Source organism: Fukomys damarensis, unplaced genomic scaffold, assembly GCF_012274545.1.
Source record: "Fukomys damarensis isolate Sample0158 unplaced genomic scaffold, DMR_v1.0_HiC HiC_scaffold_12, whole genome shotgun sequence".
In the NCBI taxonomy this organism is placed as follows: Eukaryota; Metazoa; Chordata; class Mammalia; order Rodentia; family Bathyergidae; genus Fukomys; species Fukomys damarensis.
This window is the reverse complement of record NW_022900924.1, coordinates 42,487,588-42,500,740: the sequence shown is the minus strand read 5'-3', so window position 1 is coordinate 42,500,740 and position 13,153 is coordinate 42,487,588. Positions and strand designations below refer to the sequence as shown.

Below are 13,153 nucleotides of genomic sequence, written 5' to 3'. Positions count from 1 at the left end.
TATTTTTTTGTTTTGCTGTTTTTGGTATTGGGGATTGAACTCAGGACCTTGTGCTTGTGAAGCAGATGGCGGCACCACTGAGCTAAATACCTGGCCCTCCTTTCCTCTATCTTATCATCCCCTTCCCATGTGAGAAAGATCCGATACAGTGGACCCTTGAACTCAATTTGTTCCTGAGGGCTGGCTGTAATTCAAGTTGGTCCACTAAGGCTCAGGCCCCTCTACACAGCCTGGGCAAGTCTCTCCTGTGTGCAGACAGATCTCAATGTCCTTAGAGAGACATTGGCCCAGGATTTCTCACTTAACCCCACACAGGCAAGGATGTTGTAATGTTCCTGCCAGAACTCTTTATAAAGGTTAAAGCTGTATCTGACACCATCTGGAAGTGCAAGTGGCCAGCATTCAGATCATAATTTAAGATTTTGGGGCTGGGGACTTAGCTCAGTGGTGGCACTGCCTGCCTCACAAGGTCCTGAGTTTGATCCCCACTACCACACACACACACACACACACACACACACACACACACACACACACACACACACACAGAGACTTTGGTTTTAAGTTTAAACTAACATTCTGATCATAACTCAAGTTGTTTGTATGTATGTCAGGCTAATTGTAACTTGAGGGTCCACAGTATCTTCTTTCTATTTCTAATTCCTATATCTATCTTTCCTTTTTAATTATAATTTAGCTTTATTGTTAATTTGTAGGCTCTTCTCATTCTATGTAATAAATATATTTCATCCTAGAAATTTAAAACTTTTGTCAATTTTATTTCCATGTCAATCTATATATACCCTATCCCTACATCCTATAAATTGGAAATTTATCACATAAACATATCTTTTCGGAATTACACTTTCTTTAAATAACACCAAACCCTATAGAGTTGATTATAATAATGTTTCATATGTAAATTGTCTTATACACATAACACCTGTTTTTAGATGTTTCCTCTCTGTGTGAAGGTAATACAATATTTTACAAATAGTAAACATTCATGAGTCATCAGATACTGTGAAATATAGTAGAGTGGCTAACTCAGTTTAATTTTATTATGTTATCAAACAAATTTGCTGTTTTCTTATGGAAATTATTTTTAGAACACTACATATTACTCTGGAATGGAAATATTTAGCAACTTTCTGAATGAATAGGGATAAAACAACAATAATAGGAGATATTTCATACCTGCTTTATGGCGGTTACTGTTATCACAAAGAATAACGGAAGTCCACTGGTAATTGGACTGGTAGGTGTATCAATCATAAGCTAGATTTAAAAAAATGCAGAGTATTATATTTTCATATTGTGCACGTCATGCTATTAATATCTAAAATCGCATACTATTATGCCGGGAGTATATTTGCGTTCACAGTGTTACTTTGTTGGCTACTATCTGGGATTGGTAGAATATTTAAATTTACTGGACACCACATATGTACTAGAATGGTCAGTCAGTTTGCTTTCTTAACACCCAGGGTGCTTAATTTCTTCCTCAATATTGCCTAGGAGTGGAGCTGCAGCTGCTCAATTCTGATTTCGCATTTCTTTGTGCATCCTGAAAAAAGCTAAAAATTCTGTCAGCAATTTTTACACTAGAATTCAGAATAAATCTAACACTGGCGAGAAAGAACTAGGAATGGAAATATGAAAAGAATTTTTCCTACAAGTGATTTTGTTCCAGAAGAGCCAGAGGAAGATAGCTAGGAAAATGGTACTACAATTATGACATAAATCATAAAACTGAAGTTTGAGTAAATTGCTAGAGAAGAAGTATTTGGAGTAATTATATATGGTTCACCAGAACATTATCTGATGATTTATTAATGTTCCTTTACTCTGGACAGGCCAATTAAATTTGTGCTATTCCTCAGACATGCTGAATTCCTGACCTTAGTTAGCAATTTCACAAATGCATGCATACTCCGTGGATATGGTTAGTATTTCTCACTTTTCCAAGAAAACCAAGCAGGTGGTCTACTAACAAAATCAGTAGAGTTCCTTCTGTTCATGGTGGAAAGAAAGTTTTTAAAAAAGTAAATGTTTTCTCAAGCTTTAAAATGATTACTTGACTATTTCCTCTTTGAAATCCCTGGTTCTACTGAGAAGGAAGGTTCAGTTTATACAAAAATTCAATGTCACATTCAAAGAAATTTCTAAGTGTTTTTCAGAAAGGAATTACCTCTTTAAAGTAAAATACTTGCCATTTTTACATCTTACACTTAAATTTCATGGGCTTTCTTGATAATTTGATATATTAAAAAAAAAAAGCATAATATGAAAGGCTGTCACGCTAATGAACACAGATTTAAGCTAAGGGTCTCCAGAATAAGAATCCATATCCACCGGAGTGCTTAAACATTAGAATTGCTTAAAATATTTTAGATTAAAGCAAAATGTACTGATTTATTTGTTTGTCTGAGACGGGTCTTGCTATGTTGCCCAGGTTGGCTTCACACTCCTGGGCTCAAGTAATCCTCCTGCCTCAGCCTCCCAAGTAGCTGGTACTAAAGGTATATACATCACTGCTCCCAGATAAAATAAAATTTAGATTAGAAAAAGTATTTTATACAAATGTTCCCATATAAAATAGAATTTAAATTTTAAAAGGTACTTTGTACAAAGGTGATTCCACAGGCAGGCTTGTATATATTAACAGACAAAACTTATGTTCTGAGGAGGGCATGTGAAAGATGATTGGCTTAGATTATAATTATCAACACTACAGTATGACAGTAATGCAACAAAATATAATTGATCTTAATATTCATAGGCTATATTTTAGAAATCTAGATGTGATTAAGATTATTTATTCACTGAATACAATATGAAAGCTTTGTAGAAAAATAATAGTCCCATGGTAAACTGATTACGAAACCAATGTAATCTTTCCCTGTTCTAAGACATATTTTTAGAAACCATGTTTACAAACAACAACTGGGTGATAAAGCTTACCTGTACCAAAAATATAATAAGAAAATAAAAGTTTGCCACTCTTCTGAATTGTTCAAATAAATTTTTGGGGACAAAATTCCATACAGTATACTAAAAAAAAAAAAAAAAGATCAATAAATTAATATTTCAAGCAACATATACTACATAGATATAATTATAAGAAAAGTGAAATCAGAATTACTAGGCCCTTAGACAAATTCATGCAACTGAATGCTATAGAAACTATTTGGTCTCCATAGTTCAAGACCTTTATTCTACTTTCCTTTCTTCTTCTATAATTTAGTATAACTTTAAAAAATTGAAATAAACTGGAAGCTATCAATTTTGCTATTAAAGTGACTTTTTAGAAATTAGAGAAGGCAGATTTGTAACAGCCTTGCAACAGATTATTTTGAACTTTGGCTATATAAAACTAAGTCTAATGGTAAAGATGAGTAAAAGCCATTAAGAATGCTAACGTTACATACCATTTATTTTATATTTTATTTCGTTCAGGGCCAGAAACAAAATGGTGTAACTCAACTATTCTTTTTTTGGTATGGAATATGGAGAAAGAATCTAAACTGTTGGAGAAGTAAGAAGACTTTACATAAATGATCCCTGGGACAACCATAAAGGATATAAAACTCTGTCACAATGTCAATTTTAAACGGTAAAATGGTATGGTGGTCAAAAAAGACAGATGTTTGAGGATTAAACTACTATAAATCCAAATCCTGATTGTAATTGTCATTAGATAAGCTTGGATGTAATCTCTCTGTACCCTAGTCTTATTTCTCTATAATGAGGATAATAATAACCATGCCTTATGGGGTTCTTACAAAGATTAAGCAAGCTAGTATATTTATGAGGCACTTAGGAGAGAACCTGGCCCAAACTAATTGCTACATAAATATTTGCTATATCATCAATCAGCTCATAAGCCTATAATGCTATAGTACAGGAGCAGAGTAATATACTATACAATTTTATTTGTATTATTACAACATAATTTTACATATGAAATAGGGAAACTGTAGAACCTTTACTCTACCCTATGTATATTTTCTCAATAGAATGTAAGAGCCCTAAAGCTAGGAACATCATTGTATGTATCATTTCACCTCTAACCTTGAGTTTTTTGGGTTTTTTTTTTTTTTGTACTGGGGATCGAACTCGGGCCCTTGTGCTTGCAAGGCAGGTGGCAGAACCACTGAGCCAAATCCCCAGCCCTCATTTCACCTCTAGTACTTATGCTACTACTTGGTACACACACGTAGTTGGAGATAAAATACTTGCAGAGTTGATTAGTGAATAAATAAAAATTATTAAATATGCTTTTTCTGAGAAACATTCTGATTTTAGCAATGAAGTTAACGATTACTGCTCAGTTTAAGATTTTTTTTCTGAGGCAGGGTCTCTCTATGCAGCCCAGGCTAGCCTTGAACTTGTGGTGATTCATCCTGCCTCAGCCTCTCCACAGGTGTGTACCACCACACCCAGCTCCAATTTAAGATTTTTAAACAGTTTAAATTCTTTTCTGGTGCAATGTAAGATAGTGTTATGGCTTATATCTGATGTCCCCCTCAAAGCCTCATGTGATCATAGGTGGGGCTTTTGGGAGGTGAATAGATCTAGGGTGCTTGCTGCTAGGATCAAGGGTGTGATGCTGGGGTCCATTCACAGTGCTATGCTATGATTAAGGCTGCCCTGCCTGGGTGTGAGTATGATTCTGCCTCAGGGTGGGCAGCCTGGATAGGACATAAGGGACAGGAAGAGGGCTGCTGCTGTCCCTTGGCTTGCTGCTGCTGCCTTCCATGAACTATTTCTCCTCTGCGATACCCCTCTGCCTCGCAGCCAGCCAACTGTGAACTGAAACCTCTACAAACTGTGAGCCAAAATAAACCTTTTCTCCTTTAACTTTGTGTGTCGGGTAGTTTGTCTCAGCAATGAGAAAAGTAACTCAGACAGATGGCCCTAATTCCTGGATTTTTGTATAGTTGACTTCTAAATCAGATGTTTGAGGCCTACAAGTATCCTTTCCCATATAAACAATTTTATAAACAGAGTTAGGCTCCAGAAGAGGCCACTAAAGCTTATACTAGGGGTATATACAGAGTACAACAAATAATACCTAATAATCTTTCTTTTTTAGGTACCATTTTATGTCCAGTTGAATCTGGGATACATGAAACATATTTTCCTTCAATAGTGGCAATGTACAGGGCTCAAGAGAGAAGAGAGGTAGATACTTCCTTATGGAATCGAAAGAAGTTACTGTTCAATGTGTACATAAGCTGGTACCTTTGGGTCAAGTCATCTCTAGATGATCTTAACTAAAGTAAAAGGTGTTCCCTACAAGGGTCGAAAAAACTACACATAACTTCCCCAGTCACCAAATCAAATGCTTAAGAATAAGTTGGCAATGTAAGAATTAAGAAATGTAATTGTGGGCCAGGGATTCAGCTCAGTGGTTCTGCCTCGCAAGCACAAGGTCCTAAGTTTGATCCCTGTTACCAAAAAAAAACAAAACAAAACAATTATAGTGGTAAGAATTTTAAGAATTAAGTTGGCAACATCTTAAATTTATAGCAAGCTACCTCAATTATAATAGTCTTCTAGAATCTTAAGGACAACTACATAAACTAGAGTAAGGTAATTATTTTCAGAGCATTTTCTCTGGCTAGCTGAGTAATTAGAAGTAAAACTAAGATAAATAAAAATTTTGTATGCAAACTATCTTGTAAATGATAAGAACTATTATTTCCACATTTTCTGAAATATAAACATATTAAGAGATTGAATGATCTACTTCTATGCTTACCCTACCACAGAAAGGAGTTTCCTTAGGGTAATATTAAACAATGTAATAGTGGTTAAAATAAATGAGTTAGCATGACATCCTACTGTTACATACGACTTTATAATTGCTTTTTTTCTCCCTGAGGCCTTACATTGGTAAGAAAACTAATTTTGCAAAGAAGTTTAAATTTAAGGTAGTTTTACAGTCAATATATCTATGGTGTATAAATTATACATTGGGGAAACAAAAGATTATTATTAAAAAGAGGAGAGTAAGAAAAAATATCAAAGATTCAGTAAATGAAAGAACACAGAAATAATTCAAAGGAAAAGCAATGAGATAGAAAAATCTAATGAAGGAAATCATATTTGACATGGGCTTTAAAGAGGAACATTAAACAGGGTGGAAATCAAAGACAAGTACAGGAGAACAATTCTGGAAGACAGGACAATATAAGCAAAGGAACAGTGGAAGTTCAACGTGGCTCTGTGGGAAAGAGGTAACACAGCCAGGAAAGAGTTTAAGGGAATGATGGGAGTACAAACAAGAGACAGTCTTCATTTATGCCTAGGAAGAAAATAAGTATCTACATAAATAGCTACATTCTTCAAACTGTGTTTGAACATATGAATTCTACCTTTCTACAAAAGCAAATCTAAAGGGCCGGGGATTTAGCTCAGTGGTGCTGTGCCTGCCTGGCAAGCACAAGGTCCTGAGTTTGATCCCCGGTACCAAAAAACTAAATCTAAAATCTCCTCAAAATTGCCAGGTGTGGTGATGCACACGCCTGTAATCTCAGCACTTGGGAGGCTGAGGCAGGAGGATCACCATGAGTTCGAAGCCAGCCTGATTCTATCTAAAAAAATAAAAAACAAAACAACAACAACAAAAAAACCCAAAAACTCCACAAAATTTTACTTTTTAGGTTTTTATTTATTTTTTGGGGAGTACCAGGGATAGAACTCAGGACCTTGCACTTGTGAGGCAAGCACAGTGCCACTGAGCTAAATCCCTGGCCCCAAAATTTTATTTTTAAAAATTGTTTTCCAACATGAAATCCGGCAAATCAAAAGATTAGGAAAGTTCAACATGAACTTGTGAAAGAACAAATAACCAAGTTCAGAAATGGGTTAAAAGAGCAACAGTGGTGTATAAAAGAAAGATAAACTAAGGGCGTTATATATAATGAGAGATGGTCCTTCTTTATGTCAGAAAAATTTAACGGCAATGTTTTAAAACATCTACATTTTTGAAACCATGGGAAAAAAATAAATATTAAACCTAATACTGCTGCACATGAACATAGCCATATAAAAGTATTTATTTAAAACCAAAAGTTTTCCAGAAGCAAACTTAGCTTCCAGTACAGCTAAAAGCCTTAAGTGGTCCTGTGAGCTCCCAGTAGATAAAAATTATAAAAACTTAAAAAACCTGGAAAATGTCCAAAATAGAGGTAAAGTAAAAGAGCTTTTGAAAGGAAAAAAAAAAAAAAAAAAAAAACAACCTGCAAATGGAAATGGTAGGAATTATATATTTTTGGCTTCTCAGCTGAGAGATACTATCCAATTCCCACAAATGTGGCAGCAAACCAGTGGATGTGTGCGTGTGTGTGTGTGTACTACAGCCTTACCAATTAAATGCAACAGAGATGAGAGTTCAGGGTGAATAAGCAATTGGAAAGGTAAGGGGAAAATACAAGTACATAGGGAGAGAATGGCACAAAGAAAAAGAGCCAAATTCAGAAAATAATCCAGGGTTGGGGATTTAGCTTAGTTCTGCCTTGTAAGTTCAAGGTCCTGAGTTCAATCCCTAGAACCAAAAATAAATAAATAAATACAAACAACAACAACAACTGATGAATTTTCTTCTACATATATTACACTCCAGCTTAAGAATGACCTTCAAGTTTTGAAGGATTTTAATTTTTTGCGGGTAGGTACCGGGGATTGAACTCAGATCCTTGTGCTTGCCAGGCAGGTGGTGGGACCACTGAGCTACATCCCCAGCCCAAGGATTTTAGGTTTTAATATGACTTACTAAGAAGCGAGTCACTTAGATTCTAGTGACATCATCCTCCTAGATTCTGATATTTTTCTTCCTACCCTCTGCTTTAGGTTTTCCAAAACACTGGGTATGATTCATATGGAACAGTATAACCTGCTGTCACCAACGGGTATGTTAATACGTAAATAATATGAAGGCAGAAAAAAAGGGGCAGGACAAAGCAAACAGTGAACAGAGGCAAGATCCTTGGGAAAGATGAAATCAGGATTAGAAAAATAATTCTTACTCTCTGGAAAGGAGTTACGAAGCAATACAAAGATGCGTCTTAAGGTGCCCTATCAAGCAATAGCTATGATCCAAGGAGAGATTTACCCTCAGTCTCTGACTTGAGTCCTCTATAACAGCACTGTCAGTAGGGCAGCCATCAACAACATGCATCTCCTCAGTGGCACCAGTACCATTTTAAGACCTCAACAGCCCTATGTGGCTAAAAGTTACCACGTTGGAGAATGTAGAAAATGTTTCCACCAGGGAGAAAAGTCTATTAGATAGTATTGCTGTATAATCTGTGGCTTCAAAATAAACAGACATCTTAAAAATGTCATAGGAAAAATGAAACAAGGAAGAATAAGAGTGAAGCAGTATTCTGCTATGATGGAACATTTACAGTAGAGTGACCTAATTGGAGCAAGCAGGTTTTAGAGTCTTAGGGAACTGAGTTCAAACTCCAATGTAGCCACTTACCAGTGTGCAACCTTGGAAAAGTCATTCCATTTCCTAACATTTAAATTGAAGAAAGTGACATGAGTATAATAACATTTTGTAAAATAGATTTAATAACTGTTCTCTCAATGGTTGTTATAAGGATTAAATGACAGAATTAATGACCACTGGATAAGTACTCCTTATGTAGTATAAATATTAGTTTAATTGTAACTAAGGATAATTTTTGGCAAGCTGCCTACCCAGTAATAGTGACTCCCAACTCATTTTATCCCATCTTCCTCTTTTTTCTTTTTTTTGGTACCGGGGATCAAACTCAGGTCCTTGCTCTTGGCGAGGCAGGTGGTAGACCACTGAACTAAATCCTAGGTCCCTATCTTCTTCTCTGTATTTTCCCTAGGGCCTTCACACTAAGCTACATTTTTCATTTTTGAAGCTGGATTTCACTAAATTATTGAAGTAGGGCTTGAACTTGTGATCCTCCTGCCTCAGTCTCCCAGAGGACTATGATTATATGACTTTTCATTTTGGTTAAGATAATCTATTTATAGCTAAATGGATGCACATTGAGGCCATACTCAAGTGAAATAAATAGGACACACCTGAGTAAGCAGCGAAATAGTTTCTGTGGTGTGAAAAACTAAAAGTATAAATAAGGTTCAAATGGTATAATTGGTAATGTGAAATAGGAAGAGAAGGTCTAAAGGAGAAGTGGGAAGGGGAGGGGAAAGGAAATAAGGGAAAAGAAAAAATATGAAAAAAGGAAAAAATGGAAACAAAGTCTTTGTAAATAGAGGAGTGGAGGGGGTGAAGGGAGGGCAGGGGAATGGGAAAAAAATTAGAACCAAGATACATTATGTAAAGGTACAAGATCCCAATGAATGTAACTGTATTGTTGACCTTAAATGTACCAATAAACAATGAAAAAAAGATAATCTATTACACCATTTTCTTGACTTTGTAATGACATAAATACTCAAACACACACTAAATCACTTTTCAAAATAAAACGATACATATCTACAATCTTAATAATAGAAGTGTTAATCCTTACCTTAGATGAAATTATCCGGTTATCTATAAATTTCTGAGGTGTGTAAAGGCCATTCTGAGGAAACCTGTTGGCTATGTAAATAGTTCTTGTGTCACTTTGATGGGGTGGGTCAAAACCCTAAGACAAACAAGAGAAAAAGTAATAGTCAATAAGGCTAGCTGTCATGATACTTTACTGCTGGTTTAACTTATCAGGTTACAAACACTATTAGTGGCCTTAAATGCAGATAGACTCAACCTATTTAATTATTAAAGAGTTAAACAACTGATTTTTTTTCTTTCACAAGTGAGCAGGTACATTATTTTTAGATACAAATTAGTTAATACCTTCAGAAATGAAAAGGAGCTCACACTCTGTCAGGCAGCTACTACAAGAAAATAAATATATCGGAGACCTACAGAAGCATCTGAGGACAAAATGTTTCTCACTGCATTCCTTCCTTTTCATTCCTGTGGGCTCTTCTGCCTTCTCTTAGGATGGATTCCTACTCAATATATGGAAGTCCTACGTAGCTAGTAAGCAACTATCATGTTTGATGACAAAGGTTTTCTTTCTGTCACTTTTACTATATTCAGGTCTGCTTGGTTTCAAAGAGCTTTGCTTCCAGGGCACATATATTACATAGTTTTCCCCAGATTCACTGTACACAATCATTTGTGCCAATTACAGCACCAACTGGCTTCTTAAAACATATAATAGGAACTGCTATGATGTTTCTTAAAGAACAAATAATTCAGCCTCAAATTCCGATCATATCTCGAGATACAGTGGTGGTGCCTCCTGAAGAGTTTCCACTAGTGACGGGTATACCAATATGTACTTTACAGCACTGTACTGTTCCAGTGAATCTTCAAGACTCCTTTGGCATGTCTTGGAACCCCCTCATAGGCTAAAAGTGCATATAAGATTTTCTTTAGTTCTAATAGGCAAATGATTTGAAATTTCTTTTTTTTTTTTCTTTTTTAATGGTGGGCAGGACTTTTTAGTAGCACTACTTAAGTTATTAAAAGTCAGTTAAGGGCTGGGGACATAGCTCAGTGGCTTGAGTCACAAGCACAAGGTTCTGAGGTCAATCCCTGGTACCAAAAAAAAAAAAAAGTCAGTAAACTTGGTATTTGTAACTAAATGATCCATTTTTAATATTACTAAAGACTAATAATCTAAGTAAATAATCGGACTGCAATTTAATTGACAGCATCCGTGTAACATTTCTACAGAGCGCGGACTCAGGCATCCAGATCTGGGAAATTCTTATGTTGTTGTTAACAGCCACACTGGACTGTCAACTTGATTGGCTTGAGAGCTGCCCAGGGTGTGAGTAAAGCGCACTTTCAGGCGTGTGTGGGTGGGTCAGCTCTAGGGCCCGGCCCCTCCCTCCCTGGCAGTTTCCCTGCTTTACAGCAGCATGAAGTGAGCAGCTTTGCCCCACCTCGCCCGTACACCAAGGCAGTACCTGCCTTTCAGCCAGCCAAACCCAGAATGGGTTTGCCTCTGAAACCATGAGGTGAATTAAACCTCTCTTCCTTTAAATTTCGTGTATTTTGTTCCCGAATACAATTATATTGAAAGATATTTTGTTTAGTATAACATAGTATTAACGGTGTTATATATGATGTTATTCTTGGTTTAAAATTTTTATTTTATGATCTTAGAAATCATGCATACAAGACTGTACAAATTAAGTGCATCTGTGTGCTCTATGAAATATGTTTAATTTTATTTGTTCATACGATTTAAAGTAATAAGAGCTGGGCATGGTAGTGCACGCCTGTAATTCCAGCACTCGGGAGGCTGAATCAGGAGGATCACTGTGAGTTCAAGACCAGCCTGGGCTACATAGTGAGTTGCAAATCAGTCTCAACTACATAGTGATACCCTGTCTCAAAAATTAAAAAAAAAAAAAAGCAAACAAATAAAGTCACAAATAATTTTAAGCCACAAGTGGTGGTGCACACCTGTAATTCTAGCACTCTGGGAGACTGAGGCAGGAGGACTGCAAGTAACAGCTCAGCCTGGGCAACTTAGCAAATAAGCAAGGCCTGCCTTACAACAAAAAATTTAAAAAAGGAGTGGGGCTACAGCTCAGTATGAAGGCCCTTGGTTCAACGTCCAGCATGGGGTGTGTGTGTCAAAGTCCTGTGATTTTCAACTCTGCTTTTGCAACAGTTTGGAATAGTGATGACCACATTTTGTGGATGCGCATGTGTTATTTCAAAATCCACCACTAGGTGGGATTGCAGCTCAGTGAAAGAGTCCTTGCCTAGCATGCATGAGGTCCAGGTTCGATCCTCATATTGCAAAATTAATCTCTTACAAAGGGAAAATATGGTGGCATACATATTAATTGTCCTCACAAACTTTCTATTAGATATTGTACAGTTTTGTAAATTAATGAAAGAGAAAATGAACAAATAGTTTGAATGCTACAGCTTTAGATTATGGCTTTATTTATTTGGTACCGGGGATTGAATTTGGGTCCTTGCACTTGCAAGGCAGGCCACCGAACTGCTGAGCTAAAACCCCGGCCCCAGTGGCTTTATTTTTGTAGAAGTTTAGTCTATAAGCAGGAGCACACTACAGGGCTCAAGGCATACTTACTGACTTAGCTTCCACTTATAACCATGTTAGCATACGTCCCTTAAACGAGTTCCTACTCTCTTCGTGTGCTGCTTGCCATCTGGAAATCTACTCAAGCTAACTAAAATTGATAAAAACACCTGATATATTCTTTAACACTGAGTCACACAACACTTAAGCTTCTGGGATAAATTGGAGAAAAAATAAATCTGAGGGTCTGAAGGAATGTTTAAATCTTTTCTTTCCCCCCTGCAGTGCTGGGGACTGAACTCAGGCTTTGTACATGCAAGGCAATCACTCTAAGCTACACCCCCACCCTAAGAATATATAATCTTTAAGAAGATAGCATGACAACTGAGACTGAGAACCAATGATGCAGAATTTTATTTTTTTGCTAAATTTCTAAGATTAGAGCCTCACTCTGTACATGTAGAGTTAAGAAATTAACAAGAATACCCAAAATAACACTAAGCAACATCTATAGTTATGAGAACTGTAGCAACATTTCTTTGTCTGTGGCCATGCACCCATATGCAGCAACTTGAGCATTTACTCGGGCTTCAGTGCCCTCTACAGGCAAAGCAAAATTGTCCATAACGATCATGGTTTCACCATCCACTTTTCCAAGCAACAAACCCATCACTTTCAAGCTGCCTCCTGATGTGGCACGCATTACCATTTTCAACAGAGCCAGTGCTGAGATTTTATAGTACTTAAAGTGATGGTCCAAGGTTTCGCTGCCAGGATTTCTCACTGCTGTTTTTGTCTTATTTGTAGATTTCATCAATACTCTGGGCTTCCTGCATGTTGTTGGCCAATTCCCAGGTTTTCTGAGCCCTACTACTAGCAGATGCCACCATCTCTGAGGATCAGAAAAGCTGTGTCCTCCACAACAAAGACTCAACATTACTTTGCTGTCTTGGGATGTGGTTCTCAGACCTTCATCACCATGGGTGCAAACTAGTAGACTCTCAAGGCAGCCATGACACCTAGAACTCTGGTGTGTTTTGCAAAGATGAAAATGAAGAACGGTGAAAGCACCTACCATA

The 13,153-nt window shown here is 36.7% G+C and overlaps 1 protein-coding gene across 1 annotated transcript in view; it reads right to left on the bottom strand.

Annotated features, from left to right (window-relative positions):
* The window catches only part of Atp11b (ATPase phospholipid transporting 11B (putative)), an 82,806-nt gene extending 70,029 nt beyond the window's left edge, over positions 1-12,777 (bottom strand). The window contains exons 1-4 of the mRNA XM_010624540.2: positions 12,658-12,777; positions 9,528-9,644; positions 2,965-3,054; positions 1,198-1,278 (exon numbers count right to left, since the gene is read on the bottom strand). Of these exons, the coding sequence (XP_010622842.1) occupies positions 1,198-1,278; positions 2,965-3,054; positions 9,528-9,644; positions 12,658-12,777 (408 nt within the window). The remainder of the gene's footprint in view (positions 1-1,197; positions 1,279-2,964; positions 3,055-9,527; positions 9,645-12,657) is intronic.
* Between the last annotated feature and the right edge of the window lie 376 nt (positions 12,778-13,153).